The sequence below is a fragment of the Macaca fascicularis genome, chromosome 14, assembly GCF_037993035.2.
Source record: "Macaca fascicularis isolate 582-1 chromosome 14, T2T-MFA8v1.1".
Taxonomy (NCBI): domain Eukaryota; kingdom Metazoa; phylum Chordata; class Mammalia; order Primates; family Cercopithecidae; genus Macaca; species Macaca fascicularis.
This window is the reverse complement of record NC_088388.1, coordinates 17,155,356-17,173,595: the sequence shown is the minus strand read 5'-3', so window position 1 is coordinate 17,173,595 and position 18,240 is coordinate 17,155,356. Positions and strand designations below refer to the sequence as shown.

The window sequence follows — 18,240 nt, the reverse complement described above, 5'->3', positions numbered from 1 at the left end:
CATTTTTCAAATATAGAGATTACCTTACCTAAATTGAAAACACATAAAAAAAATAGCATATTTAGAAAATTCCAAAGAATTGCTAGATTGTGGCTTAGTAAAATATGTATTATATTAAATTAGAGTATTTGAGACAACTTTATATTATAATATATAATTTGAAGAAAACACCAATATGAATATGCATTTTTGTGTGTATAAACATGTATTTTTAGTATTTCCTTAAAATAAAATTTTATTTTTCAGTTTTTTCAGGGCCTCTTTCACATCCTTGTTCCGCAGGCTATAAATCAGGGGGTTCAACATGGGAACCACAAGGGTGTAAAACAATGAGGTCATTTTATCTTGATCTAGAGAATAGGAAGAACTTGGCCGGAAATACATAAAGAGCAGAGTTCCCTGGAAAATTGCAACCGCAAATAAGTGGGAAGTGCATGTAGAGAAAGCTTTGAACCTCCCCTCAGCAGAGTGGATCTCCAAGACTGATAGGATGATATAACAATAAGAAATGAGAGCTCCTGAAATGGTACTCAGTTCAATAAAACCAAAGACAGTGAATAACACTAACTCATTGACCTGTGTATCTGAGCAAGAGAGTAATAAGAGAGGAGGGATATCACAGAAGAAATGATTAATCTCATTAGACCCACAGAAGCATAGGCGGAATGCCAATGTCGTATGTATCAAAGCATCTGCTATTCCCACCAGATAAACCCCAGTCAATAGTAGATAGCACACTCTGCTAGACATGCTGACTGTATAGTGCAGGGGATTGCTGATGGCCTTGTACCGATCAAAGGCCATCACTGCCAGCAGTAGACACTCAGAATCTGCAAAGATACAGAAGACCAAGAATTGCAGAGCACAGCCATAGAAGGGAATTGACTTGTTCTTGGAAAGTAGATCTACCAGCATCTTGGGCCCAATTGCAGTAGAATAGCAGAGATCACAGAAAGACAGATGACTGAGGAAGAAGTACATTGGTGTGTGAAGTTGGTAATCCATTCTGATTAAAACTATCATTCCAAGATTTGCTGATAAATTAATGATATAAACAGCCAAGAATACAGTAAATAGGGTCACTTTCATCTCTGGGTTATTGGTAATTCCCAGGAGAAAAAAATCAGTTAATGAGGAACAATTTTCCCAGTCCATTCTTCCTTGTTCTTGTTTCAAACTGCTACAGAAATCATTATGAGGATGACAGATTAGGGCTCGACTTTCCAAGATATCAAAAAAATTATCTGTAAAGCAGAACAAGATTTGTTTATGTAAATTATCTTTTTTACCCTCAAAAAGTATCCTAGGTAAGTGTCCCTTTCAAAGAGGCATTACTGTATTAAAACAAAACAAAACAAAAAAACTAAAAGTGTCTACCAAAGGAAGTTGATCAACTTTGAATCTAAATTTATATGCAATTTCTGAAATACATCATTTATCTTTGCTTCTATTGTACAATCTAAGGCAGTCAATTTGATTAAACTGAAAGATCAGGACAGATCCAAAAGGAAGTGAAAGAAACACCAAAGTTAGAGTAACAAGGACCAGAACATACAGTGCTAAACATCTCATCTATTTGACAAAAAAAGGATCACATTTATTGCATTATTCAAGAAATATATACTTTTTTTCTATCACTGACAGTGATATTATGTGTAAGTTAATAAGAGAAAATTATTATGGCACTGTTTTTGATGTGGTGTCTTTAGTGTTTACTGGAAAGGAAAAATGTTTGATTTAACTGTTACTCATCATCACTGGTTTGTCACAGCATTTGTAATCCATTTGGATGACTTACCTGGTTCCAAAGGATAAAAGCCAAATATGAGTGGTAAAAGAAGTGTGAACAACGGACTACTTACATTTGCTTGTAATTGACTTTTTTATTAAAATCAAAATGTGAAGAGGGACAATAAATGTTTCTGAAATATATAGGCTTCTGTTGCTTGTGTTATATGTGCATTCATTCTTGTGTGTGTGTGTGTGTGTGTGTGTGTGTGCGCGCCTGTGTGTGTCTGTTACATGAAAATTGAAATGTAGAGTGGGTCTGATTGTTATTTCTTCTAGACTTAAATACCATAATAACTTGAATTTTCATAAATTAGTATCTGTAATGTGTTACCTCTATTATTATCTGAGTAAATCTAGAACCAATCTTAAATTTACGCCTACAATAATATCACATGTACGGTGATTTTTAAAGTAATTATTTACTTATGAATGTTGATTAAAATGTAAATGGGTGAAATCTATATTATCCTCTTACAAATGACAAGTAAGGTCAGTCAAATTCACACAGATCCAATAAGAAAATATCAGTTTGGCCATTAGTTTCCAGAGGTGCTTTAACTGAGGTAAGCACCTATAAAATCATCCATTTGTAAATTCGTTAATAAATGATTTCTCACTTTTCCAAATTTTTTCCTCTGTCCTTTAAATTGATCATTCAGAAACCTACCTGAGATGAGCAAGTCTTTGTCTTTACCTCTGGTATGTGAACAACAGGCAGATCACATTTTATTATTACCTGGTGACTGTTGGGACTTAAATCTCTCAAGTCTCTGCCTTCACTCCTTTATGTTATTTAAACATGATTAATTAGATTCTTGCTTCGGTATTTTCCCCAGTGAATGCTGCAACTAGTTTAGCAAAGGCTCCATTTTTAATTGTTCAACCTTATCACCAAATTGACCAGTGTTAGAAATTCATCAGAATTCGTTTAACAGTATGCTTCATGGTTATCATGAAATAAGACATCCAATGAAACTTGAATAGATTTTCGACTTAATGGTTTGTGTATCCTTTTCATTGTTCATCCTGTTTCTTTCACTTCTCAAAGTCTCCTTCACTTCCCATTTAGAAATATGATAATCTAACATGCTGCTTTTTTAATTAATAGTTATCTAATTACTTTTTCCCAACTACATTGACAACTACCCTCATTTCAATTATTTTAAGAATGTACATCATCCGTCACCTTGAACACACTTTTTCTTAATTTATATTTTATTTGTCTGTTGGCCTAAGTGTCTCTCTACATTCCCACAATTCCTAGTACAGAGATTTGTGTGAGTAACGTGTGCTTTTAAATATGATTGTGTGATGTTAAATATTTTCCAGTTGTTAGGCTGGTAATGTTCAACCAAGAAAAAACATAAACAACCTTTCAGGTCTGTTTCTCCTAATAGAGTTGATATGCACAAAGATGATTCTTCAAAAGAAAAAGTGTGTTGAGGTCACGCTTTTTAAGACAAAAGCTAAGTTCTATTTATTTTCACAATAACTTTTATGTACTATTATTCATGGCAGTCCTTTGATACTTGGAAGTTACTCAAAGTGTTAATTTTGTGTCTACCCTATTCACTCCCCTACGGCTACTATGTATTGCTCTCCTTTCCCTCACTACTTTAGTCTAACATTTTAGCCTTTAACTTCATGGGACAGAGAGCTAAATCCTGCATCCACATTGTTCTGACCATAAAATTGTCTCTATTCTCTCTTCTAAAAACGTGCTTTTAAAGCACCTCTTCATTCAGCTCTGGGCTTGTGGAGGAAAAGATATGAATTTAAATACATTCTACAATGGACTGTGTATCACATCCCATGTGTTTTCCTTATATTAATTACTATATCTCCATATATGTTATCATACATTTCAAATATTATCTTATGTTTCCATCTCTAACAACTTCATTATATAGATACCAAAAGTGAAATTCAGAAGTAAAGAGTAAACTTCTGGAGTCTCATAGTCATGATATTTTCTTTCTCCAAGCACCTGCTCTCAATGTGTTTCTCCCTACAGTGTAATGAAAAAAAAATTTCTCTGTACTGGCCATGTTCTGAGTGATGTTTTATAATGTGTGATTCATTACTAGATACTTAGAAGTACAGATTTCTATGTGTTCTTTAAAGTCTACTGTTAACTTTACAGTACAAAAATGTATTCCCACTGACATTCTATCTTAAGGAAGTTAATCTATTTTTTACTACAAAAAAGTGAAAGAAAAATGTGTATGTACAAAACTAATATAGTAAGTGATAGACATTAGCCAGTGTATCCATATAAATACTCCAAGTGATTCCTGTGTCTTCCCAAACCTTACCAGGGAGTAGACAGGGGCATAGCCTTTTCTCAGAATTCCTATAAAGCTAGCCTATACCTGGCTAAATTATTAAAATATTCTTGATTGAGGAAAAAGTACTTTTTAGTGTTAAATTTCAATGGCTTTTTATGCTTTATTGTCATTGTTTGGGAGATGGTGCTGTTACAAATATACTAAATTTACAGCTATTGGAGATGTTGTTAAAGTCCAACAAATCAACTGTAATAATTTTCCACCCAATACACTAAGAACATTGATGCATTTGTGTTGCCCAAGAGCTTTACTACCATCATCTACTTCTCTAGTCCATATTTAAAGGAAATGGGAATTTAACTTGATTCAAACTCATTTTCATATCATGTGATTACCTGATAACAGGAATGACAAAACTCTTTAGGTTATACTTCACTTAGGTAAGACCTAAATTAGCTTCCTAAACTCGACTGTCCCTGGCCATGTAGGCTAAATTCTCTTCAACCCTTTTCATTAAAACCTGAATCTAAGTGGCCACATTATTATAAAAAGTTGGATAAAGTTATTGGTATTTAATTGAAAACACTTTCTTAAATTATGGAAGAAAATAATTTAGTTGGAATTTACATCAGAGGTAAGTAACTGAGGAAAAATACCTGTATCTAAATCTGTTGCCTGGTGTCACTAGTGCCACTGAACATAATACCCTGTAGGTAACAGTCTGCTTATAATCTTCTTCCTTCAGAAAAACATAGTTGTTTATCCCTAAGTCATAAACCATTATGAATAAGTTTAGTGCGTGGTACTGTCCCAAGAAGAATCAGGCTCTCTTAGCTTCCCTTTTGCAGGAAACAATAATAAAAGTTCTTAAAGGTTGAATAAAACATTTTTGTTTTATTTTAAAAAAGAGAAATCTTAATAAAAAATGAATATTTACTGAACTATTTTATGACAGTCACACAACTTTTTCACAAAAATATGCTGAACTCTATTGAATACAAGGCATTACTAGTAATACAAATTTATAGTAATAATATTCTAAAATTTCTACAGTCTAATGGTGAACAGATTTTGCTTTTAGAAAATCTTTTGATGTGTAACATACATACAGATTATAATGATAAGTATACAACTAGATGAATTTTCAAAAAAAATACTCCCGTAACCAGGACCCAGACAAGAAGAAAGAAAGAAAGAAAGAAAGAAAGAAAGAAAGAAAGAAAGAAAGAAAGAAAGAAAGAAAGAAAGAAAGAAAGAAAGAAAGAAAATATTACCAGAATCTCCCAAAGTCTTCTACATTATCCCTCCTAAGTTATTACCCTCCGACCCTCAAGGAGTAATTACTTTCTTGATGTTTAAAACAGTAAATTACTTTCATATTTTTTGAACCATATATAAATGGATGCCTGCTGTGTGTACTGTTTTACTCAATGACATATTTGTGCAATACATCCAATTTGTTTCATACTGTTGTAGTACATTCATTCTTATTGTTGCATATTGGAGAAATACATCCAATTTGTTTCATACAATTGTAGTACATTCATTCTTATTGCTGCGTATTGGAGATTGACATCCAACTTTTCTCGGACTTTATTCTAATTCAAACACATTCCTGTCATGATGCTGTTCCAGAGATATCTAGTGTATAGGTAAAATTTCCAAAAGAGCATGGATTAACTGAGGAGATATAAAGACCAAAGGAAGCAACCTCATTGACTTTTCTACTGTTATACTTCCCCATGCTATGTCTCCGAATCTCAGAAAGAATGTCATCCTAGAGAGCAGAGTATCATTGCTCAACTTGGGATTTACAGGAAATCTAAAGTGTTTTCACTCAAAAGCCTTTTACAAGGGCACCTAGCTAGCCTTAGATGTTGAATGCTTTTCAACTTGTGTAACTGCAGAAAACATTTGAATGTTTGTGATATTCATATGGTCCTTCAAACGCATATCCACGTCCCTGTTTACTATGGAAGCCACTTGCAGTACTTTGATCGTCAGAAAACTAGAGAAGAATCGTGAAAGTTATTAAGTATCTTATAATAATCTAGATAAGTACTCTTTAATTATTTTTGAAATAATTTATACTTGTCTTTAATATGCCATTACCTTTAGCATCCACAACCACATATGCACTTAATTATAAGATACAAAACATATATTTGAGATACACACTAGACAATCAATTATTTCTTTTTGCCTTATGATAAGCTTTCAATCAAAGTTAACTTTTTTTCTTATTTCTTTACTTATTGATTCAGACAGGCTCCTGGGTTCAAAGGGGTGGGTCTCTGGTGAAACTCCACCATCAAGCCAGGGACAGTCTGAAGACTGGGGGCCAGGTGGCCAGTCCCACCAACCAGAGTGAAAACTTATGGTGCTTTTCCTAGGCCTGCCCATGGCCACCCGTGAACCAATCAGCATACACTTCCTCCCCTCTGAAGCCCATAAAACCCCAGACTCAGCCAAACTTAGGCAGACAATAAGACAACCTGCCTTCAGAGAGGAGCTACCCACTGTAGGTCTCCTCTCTTCTAAGAGTTGTACACTCTTGGGGATGACCTGCCTGTGGATAGGAGCTACCAACTCTGGGTAGCTGACTCTCCTGAGAGTCTCCTGAGAGCTGTACTGTAGCTCAATAAAGCACCTCTTCACCTTGCTAACCCTCCAATTGTCTGCATACCTCATTCTTCCCGGAGGTGGGACAAGAACTTGGAACCTGCCATGTGGCGGGACTGAAAGAGCTGTAACACAAATAGGGCCAAAATGTGTTCAGTGTGGCCCCCCAACTACTCTCCACATTGCGAGTGACAAGAAGGAGAGAAGAGCTGTGACCCTTCAGGAAGTCCAGACCTAAGGGCTGCCCGAGTCAGGGCTGTGACACCTTCTTTGGGGCTTCTTCGGTTTCCAGTGTCTTCAAGCTTCTGGGTGGTACCATGTTCCCCTCATCCAGACATGGGTGCCCACAGTGGAGGCTGCTTGTGGTACATCTGAATCAGCGACAGGCTTGCACGGATCCGGCACCTGGAGCTGCCCATCCTGCTGCAGCAGCTGACATGCCTGGCAGTGTGTGGTGGCCAGACTCCATGCTTGTATGCTCACTCATCCATTGCCACTCCAGCCTGGCTCACCCATGGTAGGCATGGGATCTGGGCTGGTAGTGTGAGCCGAGTACAGCCTGCCAGGCCAAGGCAGTGGAGGGAGCCCAGCAAGCCCAAGCAAAACTCGACTTGGGCAAAGGTGCCACTGGCAACAGAGGTCTCTGGCTGGTGAATAACACCCTAGGTATCCTATGACATAAAGGCAGTTGATAAAATATTTAAATGTTCACAGTTAACTTTCATACTTCAGACATTGTTTTGTCTTAAATGTTCTTCATCCTATTTCTCAGAAGCTGTAATATTGATCTATTATTTTCGTTTGTCATTATTTCTTTTGTATACCTCTGAAATATGCCTGTTCTTGATTAAAGAGTTAGTGGACCTTGTGAGACAAATTGAATTCTATGTTCCACAGTTATCTCTGACTGAAACCAATTACATCATATACAATACCATACATGTACCTCCGTGTTCTGTGAGTATATAAGAAAAATAGAGTTGTAGGTAGATGAAGAGAAAACAAGAATAACATTTGAATAATGATCTAGTGATCAATACACAAGTCCTCAAAGTCTTGTCCTAAAGTCATTTAAATCTCTGTTCCTATGAAAACATATTTAACAATAATGGTTATCTTTATAAAAAGAGGACATTTTACATAGATATTCATATGTTAAATATATGCACATATGTGTAAAATATGCCCATATATGTATATACTATATCGAGAGAGAGAGTAAGAGATTTAAAACAATCTAAAAGATTTTGACCAACTCAGAAATTACTGCTTACATTTTATTGTATGCCTGGTTCTCTATGGAGGTCGTTACCTATAATTGAAATGAAAGGCAGTCTTGGGGATGTCCTCTGTATTAGCCATGTTCTCAGTGATATTTTAAAATACATGAATCATGGTGATACACTAATAAGCGAAAATTGCTATGTTCATTTAATAGCTACTGCTGATTGACATTTCAATATAATATATGATAATCACGCACAGCAGGGGTACATTCTGAATCTTAATCAGTTAATTTATTTGAAATTAAGCCAGTAAATGCAAAATGTGAGGGCAAAAATAGTAAGATGTATTAGGCATGTACCAGTTATGCACTCAAGTACTCCATGGAATTTTTTACTTTTTCTGAAACTTCACCTGGGAATTAATAAAAACACAGGGGTTTCTTCATGTGTGTGTGGATGGAGTGGTGGGTAGGTTTTCTGTTTTTTCCTTTCTTTTTCTTTTTTTTTTTTTTTGAGACAGAGTCTTGCTCTGTCGTCGGGTGGGAGTACAGTGGCATGATCTCGGCTCACCGCAACCTCCGTCTCCCAGGTTCAAGTAATTTTTCTGTCTCAGCCTCCTGAGTAGCTGGGACTACAGGCACGTGCCACCATGCCCAGCTAATTTTTGTGTTTTTAGTAGAGACAGGGTTTCACTATGTTGGCCAGGCTGGTGTAGAACTCCCGACCTCATGATCCACCCGCCTCCACCTCCCAAAGTGCTGGGATGTGAGCCATCGCGCGCAGCTGTTTTCTGTGTTTTTCATTTGTTTATTGTTGTTGTCCTCCCTTGCTTTCTATAAAGCTAAAACACCCATTCGTCTAAAATCAGTACATTAGTACATTTTTAACTTTGGGAAAAGGAATGCTTAGTGATGATCTTAAAAGTTTTTTGCTGTTGTTGTTTAATATTGCATTGTCATTTCTTGTGTGATGATACCAATACTATAATAACAAATGTACTCCCGAGGGAGATACTGCTGAGGCAAACTCAAACAACCCAAGAGGTTGCTAGAAATTGTCCTAACAGTTAAACCTCAAGAAGCAGATGCATTTGTATTACCCAAGAGCTTTACAAACATTGTTTACTTTTCTAGTGTGTGTTTGGAGATGGCAGAGTTGCCCTTGGTCACATTCTTCTGATTCCTTTATAATCTCATTTTTTCCCCCAGATGCTTCCCTGTCTTCAGGGCTGCTAAATTCTCGCAGGTTAATTTTGTTTAGTCAAGACCCAGCTTTAGCTCCTTATATACAACGGCTTCTCCAGGCCATGTGGACTCTCTTCCCCACCAATCCCTCACCCTGATTTAGAAATTACCATGCAATTTATGGCCTGCAAGCCCTAATTAATGTAGCTACATTAATATCACAAGTTGGATAACTTTATTGAAGTCCCACAGGATTTGTGTTTTCATTCAGAATAATATTTTCACATAACTGAAAAAAAACTGTCTCTAGGAGAAACCTTATATATCAGACCCAAGTAAGTGAGGAAAAAAAGTATCTCTATTTAAGGCTTCTGGGGTAACTTCTATTACCATGGTAGCAATTGTCTTCCTAGAAACCACCTTCTTTGGAAAACAGTTGTCAGGCCCTAAAGCATGGAGTGTTATGAAACAAAGTTCATTATATGATACTGAGACCAAAGTACATTAAGTTTCCCTGCTACAGTGAGCTGATAAAGACACTGTTGTTTTACAAGCAAGACAGAACTTTTAGGGGAATAAATATTAATCATTTATTAAGATATTCTATGAAATTTGGGCACCGCATTAATTTTAGAAACATATTTTGAACACTTAGGATATGCAGAAAACTGGGAAATTAAAAATATATCCTGCAGTAAAATAATCTCATAGGGAATATACTTTGTTTTGGCAAAGCTTTTTAGGAAATAACATATGGATAGAAAGTCATTATTTAGAAAATACACACCAAGTACATTTCTAGAAAGGAAAATATTTCAGCACCCAGAACCAGGCCAATAAAAAACAAAATTAGTAGCATCTCATAAATTGTCTCTGCATGCATTATGAATTGATGTCCATATGTTGGGTAATCTTGCATGTTTTTTGAGGTTTGTAGTCATAAAATCAGTTTTTACACTGTTTTTAGTCTGGCTTCTTTCACCCAACATTATGTGTGTGAGATTCCTCCATGTTGTTGATGTGGGGATAGTGTATTCATTCTCACTGTTGGTAGCAAGCCGAGGTGAAAACATAACATAATGCTGTTCATGTAATTTGGAGCAGGGATCACCAACCTATGACCCATAAATTCTTTTTGGAACTTGGAAACACCAATGTATCAGTATATTATCTACGGATTTTTTTTTGTGATACAAGGGAAAATCTGAGTGATTATTACAATTTATGATCCGCAAACCTTAAAATATATAGTATCTAATTCCTTAAGGAAAATGTCTTCAACTTCTGATCTAATGTTTTGATAAAATATTGAGTGGTTTTTAATTTTACTGCCATTGCAAATAATGCAGTGATGAAGATTTGTGTACAGGTGTTTAGGTCTTTCATTTATTTCTCTTGGTTATACATCTAAGAATGAAATTTTTGAGTCATAGGGCATTTGTTTGTCCGTCTATAGTAGATACTACCATACAATTTTACAACATGGAATGTCAATGCCATTTCTACTGCCAACACGTACGATTAATGATTGTGCCAAATTCTCACCATTGTTGGATATTTTGCATGTTTTCATTGCAGCCACTCTGTAAGTGAGTCGTAATACTGCATTGAGGTTCTAATTTTTGTGTACTTAAGCATTAATAAATTTGGAAAACCATTACTATGACATGTCTATGAAGCTCCAAATTTGAATAAGAGAACAGTAAAAATTGATGTGTTTAAGCGTTTGGCCTTCTGAAACTTGTACTATCTTTATTTATTTACTTATTTATATTTTGAGATGAAGTCTTGCACTGTCGCCCAGGCTGGAGTGCAATGGTGTCATTTAGGCTCACTGCAACCTCCTCCTCCTGTGTTCAAGTGATTCTCCTGCCTCAGTCTCCCAAGTAGCTGGGATTACAGGTTTCCGCCACCACGCCTGGCTAATTTTTATTTTTTTAGTGGAGAGAGGTTTTGCCATGTTGGCCAGGCTGGTCTGGAACTCCTGACTTCAAGTAATCTACCCGCCTCGGCCTCCCAAAGTGCTGTGATTACAGCCATGAGCCACCTCACTCGGCTTGAAACTTGTACTATCTAACTGGCATTTTTGTCACCACTATTTTAGGTCAAAACAGCCTAGAGGCATAGTGTGATTCTTTCGTATAAAGATGAAGTGACTCACCTTTCTCCAACTCATTCTAACACTGGGGATGGGTTTTCACAGCAGTAGAATCATAATTCACAGAAACAGACTGTGGTGCCTGGAAATGTCATTGGAAATAATCTAGACAAAGTCCCTCTTTTTGTATGAAAGAGGATTGATGTTTTCCTTCTTATGTTTAGGGATTCAAGTGGCAAGGATGAAGGAAGGACTCGAGATAAACATCACCAATCCACACAGTCACTATTAGGAATATTGTATTTGAACAATGCTATTTTCCATCAGTCATTGGTTGATTTAAATGAAAAATATGATTTACAGAGAATCAGAAAGTTAGAACAGGGCACTCGCAGATTCAGTGTCTTATGAGAGGCACCTTTCTGGTTGATAGACAGCTCCATTTTTCGCTGTGCCCTTCCATGGCAGAATGGGCAAAGGGACTCTCCAGGTCTGTTTTATGAAGGCATTAATCCCATTAGTGAGAGCTGTACCCTTATAAATTCATTACCTCCTAAAACCATCACTTTGGAGATTAGAATTTTAAACTATGAGAAAAAAAAAAAAAACATTACAGTGCTCATAGTCACAATTGTGAAAGAATACAGGTTAATTAAGAAAATGTGTTACCCTCGAAACCCATAAAGCCTTTTATCTAAAGCAGGAATTATTCATAGTTTTTCTTTTCCTCCATCGCGATACCTCTCCTAACATGTCACAGTGTCTCATATGCCACACTTACCACATAGGAATTTCTTGGGTTTTACTTTTATTCTGAAATATTTTCACACAAGGACACTTCACACTGGCAGCCAGAAAACCTAAAATATTCAGTGGTATTTAGCTTCTATAATTGCAATGAATAGTTAAGAGTATCCTTGTATCTTATACATCCATTCCAGTATAAGGTTATCTCCATGTTTTCTCAACAAGCTGATTCAGTGCTGTAGTCACCAGGAAACAAGAACAGAGACAGATGAAAAGGGCAAATATCCCAGATATACACAGATAAATGTTCATGCACAAGCATTGTAGGTACTATAGTAAAAGCAATTAGACATATATATACACACACATGTAAATGAACACATATTTATTCGAGTCACATACCATATCTTCCATTAATTTTGTCATGCTGACATCTAATAAACACACAGAAATATGGTGTTTTTGTTTCTTTATTTACTTGTTTTCCTATTTTATGTTACAGACATAACATTTATGTAGGTGCTTTGGATAACAGGGATGAAACTCAGTACTCCATACTTGAGCAAAGAATACTCAGAATCTCATACTGGAAGCAATGATTTCATAAACAGGTGATACTAAAATAATGCCTTAAGGAATTGTTTGTTTGTGAGCCACAATGAGGGTCATTTTAGGAGGGCTGAGAATGAGAAAGAAAAGGGAAACTTCCTGGAGAAAGGGATGGAGGAGTGATAGTTGATAATTAGAGCACACAGATGTACTTGAGCAGGGCCCTTTCTTGACATTTATAACCTAGCAAGGTTGGACTTCACTTCCAAAACGACCTGGACCTGTCCACCTCCAGACCTCTCTAATTGCCAAACCCTCTGCCAAGAATCCCTTCCTCTCCCCAAGTTACATCTTTTCAGATTCGAGACAATATCTCCATCCCAGGAAGAATTTCTCCTGCACATTAGATTTAGACATTTTGCTGTTGGATTATAACCACAGTCTTTTTATATCATTTTTGTTTCCAGGTGTCTTGTGAATTATCTGAGTGCTCAGTTAACTAGTATCTGTTACTTCTCACTAGAATATAAGTATAGAAACTACTGAATTTGCCAAGAAATACAAAGCACCTAAATATGCATAAAAGCAATGAGTATATACTCAGTGAATCTTAGTATAATTGAAATAATCCTGAATTAAATAATGACCAAAACAAAATTCAGTCATTGTCATGTTGATTTTGTATCCTGCATGTTTACCGAATTCATTTATTAGTTCTACCAGGTTTCTGTGAAGTTCTTAGGGTTCTCTGTATATAAGATTGTGTGGTCTTCAACCGGAAAGATTATTTTTTCTTCCTTTCTGATTTGGATACCTTTTATTTATTTTCATTTTTCTTTTCTTTTCTTTCTTTCTTGTGTGTGTGCATGTGTGTAGGCATGTGAGTGTGTGTGTGTGTGTGTGTGTGAGTGTGCCTAATTGCTCTGGCTAGAAGTCCCAGTACTATGTTGAATAGAAATAGTTAAGAGTGAGCATTCTTCTCTTGTTCCTTATCTTATATGAAAAGTTATCCCCTTTTCATCACTGAGTATGATGTTGGTTGTGGGCTTGAATTATATGGCCTTCATTATGGAGATGCCTTCCTTCCATGTCTACTATGTTGAGAGTTTTTATCATAAAGTGATATTGCATTTTGTCAAATGCTTTTCTGCATTTGAGATGATAATATATCTTTTTCCTTCATTCTGTTAATGTTGTGTATCACATTTATTAATTTGTAGACATGAACCATCTGTGGATAACAGGGATACATTTGACTGATCATCATAAATGCTTCTTTTAATCGCTATTAAGTATCGATTTACCAGTATTTTGTTGATGATTGCTGCATCTATGTTAATCAGGGATATTGGTCAATAATTTTTTTGTAAAGTAATTGGTTTTGGTGTACAGGTAATGCTGACCTTGTAATATAAGTTTGGATATATTTCCTCCTCTTTGATTTTATAAAAGAGTTTTAGAAAAATTGGTATTAGTTTTTCTTTAAACGTTGGGTAGAATTTAGTAATGAAGCAATCAGGATATGGGCATTAATTTAATGCAAATATTTTTTATTACTGACTCCAGATCTTTATGTGTTATTAGTCTGCTCAGATTGTATATTTCATCATGATTTGATCTCAATAGATTATATATGTTTAGGAATTTATCCATTTCTTCTAGGTTATTCAATTTGTTGTCATAAGTTGTTCCTAGTAGTCTCTTATGACCCTCGGTATTTCTGTGGTATCAGTTGCAGTTTCTCCACTGTCATTTCTGATTTTATTTATTTGAATCTTCTCTCTTCTTAGTCTAGTTAAAAACTTGTCCATTTGAGATACACACACACACACACACACACACACATATATATATATATATATATATATATATATAATTTGTATAAATTTAAGGGGTGCAAGTCAAGTTTTGCAATAAAGATATATTGCATAGTGGTGAACCCTGGGCTTTTATTGTAACCATCACTCAAATTGTGTACATTGTACTTATTACATAATTTATCATTTCTCACCCTCCTCTCTTCAAAGTCTCCAATGACTACTATTACACACTTTATGTCCACATATACACATTAATAAGCTCCCACCTATAAACAAAAACATGTTTTATTTGACTTTCTGTTTCTGAGCCTTCGATAAATTACAACCTTTTAGCTGGAGGAGGGTTTTGCTTTGAGTGATGCCTGTTGACTGATGAGGGTGATGGTGGCTGAGAATTGGTGTGGCTGTGGCAAGTTCTGAATATAAGGCAATAATGCCTTAATTTTTTTGTTTACCCAAAATTAAATAAGGAGCAGTTGTTGACTTTCTGTGTACTTGTGTGGTTTAGATAGTTCCTCTTGGTATTGGTTTTTAATTTTATTCCACTGTGATCCAAGAAGATGCTTGATACGATTTCAATTTTTTGATCTATTGAGACTTGCTTTATGACCAAGGGTGTGGTCAATTTTAGAGAATGTTCTGTGCACAGATGAGAAGCATGTACATTCTGCAGTTGTTGGGTGGAGTATTCTATAGGTAGCTATTTGGTCTATTTGGTTGTGAGACCAATTTAAGTCCAGAGTTTCTTTGTCAGTTTTCTGCACCAATAATCTGCCTAGTACTGACAGTGGGGTGTTGAAGTCCCCTACTGTTATTGTATGGCTGTTAATCTATTTTCTTAGGACTACTAGTATTTGTTTTATAAATCTGGGCTCTCTGATGTTGGTTGCATATATATTTAGGAGAGTTAAATCTTATTGTTGAATTGAGCCCTTTATCGTTGTGCAGTGCCCTTTGTCTCTTTTTATTATTGTTGATTTAAAGTCTGTTTTATCTGGTACAAGAATAATATGGCAAATCCTGCTCTTTTAAAATATAAAGATGGATGCAGTAAACACTGGAGGCTCCAAAAAGAGGGGAGGAATGGAGTGGGGCAAGGGTTGCAAAACTACCTATTGGGCTCCATGCCCACTATTTGGGTGATGTTCTTATTAAAGCTCAAACCTCAGCAGAACCCAATATACCTATGCAAAAAAACCTACACGTGAACTCCCTGAATTTAAATTTTTTTAAAAAAATCCACAAATAAAAAACAAAATGCATCATTTATTTGATGAACAGATAAAATTTTTAAAAAATAAACAACAATGAAATTTAAAAATAGAAATCTTCCTTTCACAAAAGATTTCTACAAGCTACTGGCATGTGATGTTTGACAGCGTTTTACCCACAGCAGAATTTTCAAAATTGGAGGCAATCCTCTCCCTGCTGCATCTTTATTAATTAAATTTATGTAATTTCTAAACTTTTTTGTTTTCATGTCAGCTACATCGAACAGATTATCACTTTCATTACCTCTGCAGTTGCTTCTTTCAGTAAAGTCTTGAGTCCTTCAAAGTCATCCACAAAGATTGGAATCTACTTCTTCCAAACTCCTGTTAATATAGACATTTTGGCTGCCTTCCATGAATCATAAATGTTCTTAATGACATCTAGAATGATGAATTATTTCCAGGTTATCAGTTTAATTTGCTTAGATCTATCAGAGGAATCACGGTCTATGGCAGCTCTAACCTTACAGCCTGTATTTCTTCAATAATAATATTTGAAAGTCAAAATTAATCATTGATCCTCAGGCAGCATAGTGGATGTTGCCTTAATATGTATGAAAAGAATATTAATCTTGAGCATCTCCATTAGAGTTGATGAGTAACCAGGTGTATAGTCAAACAACAGTAATATTTCGAAAGGAAGCTTTTCCTTTCTGAGTAGTAGGTCTCAATAATGGGCTTAAAATATTCAGTGACCCATGCTGTAAGCATATGTGCCATCATCCAGACTTTGGTATTATACTTATAAAGCATGTATAAAAAAGATTTACCATCATTTTTTAGGACCCTAGGATTTTCAGAGTGGTAAATGAGTATTGGCTTTAACTTAAAGTCACAGCTTCCTCTAAAAAGAGATCAGCCTGAGCTGTGAAGGTTTTATGTAAGTCATTGACTTATCTCTAGCTATAAAGGTCTTTGGTGACATCTTCTTCCAATATAAGGTTGTTTCTTCTATATTGAAAGTTTGCTGTTTAGTGTAGCCATCAACAATTAGGATAACTTACTGTAGCTTCTACATCAGCTCTTGCTGTTTCATCTTGTGCTTTTATGTTACGGAGTTGACTTATGTCCTGTGACTTATGTCACAGGAATCAACCTCTGATAGCTTGAATGTTTTTAAATTTGTTTTTATTATGTTTTAAGTTCTAGGGTACACGTGCACAATGTGCAGGTTTGTTACATATGTATACATGAGCCATGTTGGTGTGCTGAACCCATTAACTAGTCATTTACATTAGGTACATTTCTGATGCCATCCCTCCCCCTCCCCCTCCCCCATCCCCATGACAGGCCCCGGTGTGTGATGTTTCCCTTCCTGTGTCCAACTGTACTCATTGTTCAATTCCCACCTATGAGTGAGAACATGCAGTGTTTGGTTTTCTGTTCTTGTGATAGTTTGCTGAGAATGATGGTTTCCAGCTTCATCCATGTCCCTACAAAGGACATGAACTCATCCTTTTTCATGGCTGCATAGTATTCCATGGCATATATGTGCCACATTTTCTTAATCCAGTCTGTCATTGATGGACATTTTGGTTGGTTCCAAGTCTTTGCTATTGTGAATAATGCCGCAATAAACATAAGTGTGCATGTGTCTTTATAGCAGCATGATTTATAATCGTTTGGGTATATACCCATTAATGGGATGGCTGGGTCAAATGGTATTTCTAGTTCTAGATCCTTGAGGAATTGCCACACTGTCTTCCACAATGGTTGAACTAGTTTACAGTCCCACCAACAGTGTAAAAGTGTTCCTATTTCTCCACATCCTCTCCAGCACCTGTTGTTTCCTGACTTTTTAATGATTGCCATTCTAACTGGTGTGAGGTGGTATCTCTTTGTGGTTTTGATTTGCATTTCTCTGATGGCAACTGATGATGAGCATTTTTTCATGTGTCCATTGGCAGCATAAATGTCTTCTTTTGAGAAGTGTCTGTTCATATCCTTTGCCCACTTTTTGATGGGGTTGTTTGTATTTTTCTTGAAAATTTGTTTGAGTTCTTTGTAGGTTCTGGATATTAGCCCTTTGTCAGATGAGCTGATTGCAAAAATTTTCTCCCATTCTGTAGGTTGCCTGTTCACTCTGATGGTAGTTTCTTTTGCTGTGCAGTAGTTCTTTAGTTTAATTAGTTCCCATTTGTCAATTCTGGCTTTTGTTGCCATTGCTTTTGGTGTTTTAGACATGAAGTCCTTGCCCATGCCTATGTCCTGAATTGTATTGCCTACGTTTTCTTCTAGGGTTTTTATGATTTTAGGTCTAACGTTTAAGTCTCTAATACATCTTGAATTAATTTTTGTGTAAGGTGTAAGGAAGGGATGCAGTTTCAGCTTTCTACATATGGCTAGCCAGTTTTGCCAGCATCATTTATTAAACAGGGAATCCTTTCCCCATTTCTTGTTTTTGTCAGGTTTGTCAAAGACCAGATGGTTGCAGATGTGTGGTATTATTTCTGAGGGCTCTGTTCTGTATGACTTCCTCACCTCTCTCAGCCTTCAAAGAACTGAAGAGAGTTAGGGCTTTGCTCTACATTAGGCTTTGTATTAATGGATATTGTGGCTGTTTTGATCTCCAAGCCAGACCACTGAACCTTTCCCCAAATCAACAACAAGAGTGTTTTATTTCTTATCATTCATGTTCACTGAA

General features: G+C 35.9%; 1 protein-coding gene across 1 annotated transcript; it reads right to left on the bottom strand.

Annotated features, from left to right (window-relative positions):
- Positions 1-222: 222 nt before the first annotated feature.
- On the bottom strand, positions 223-1,155 carry LOC102121012 (olfactory receptor 5W2). The gene has a single exon (XM_005577893.4). The coding sequence runs from the start codon at positions 1,153-1,155 to the stop codon at positions 223-225; it is 933 nt and encodes a 310-aa protein (XP_005577950.3).
- Between the last annotated feature and the right edge of the window lie 17,085 nt (positions 1,156-18,240).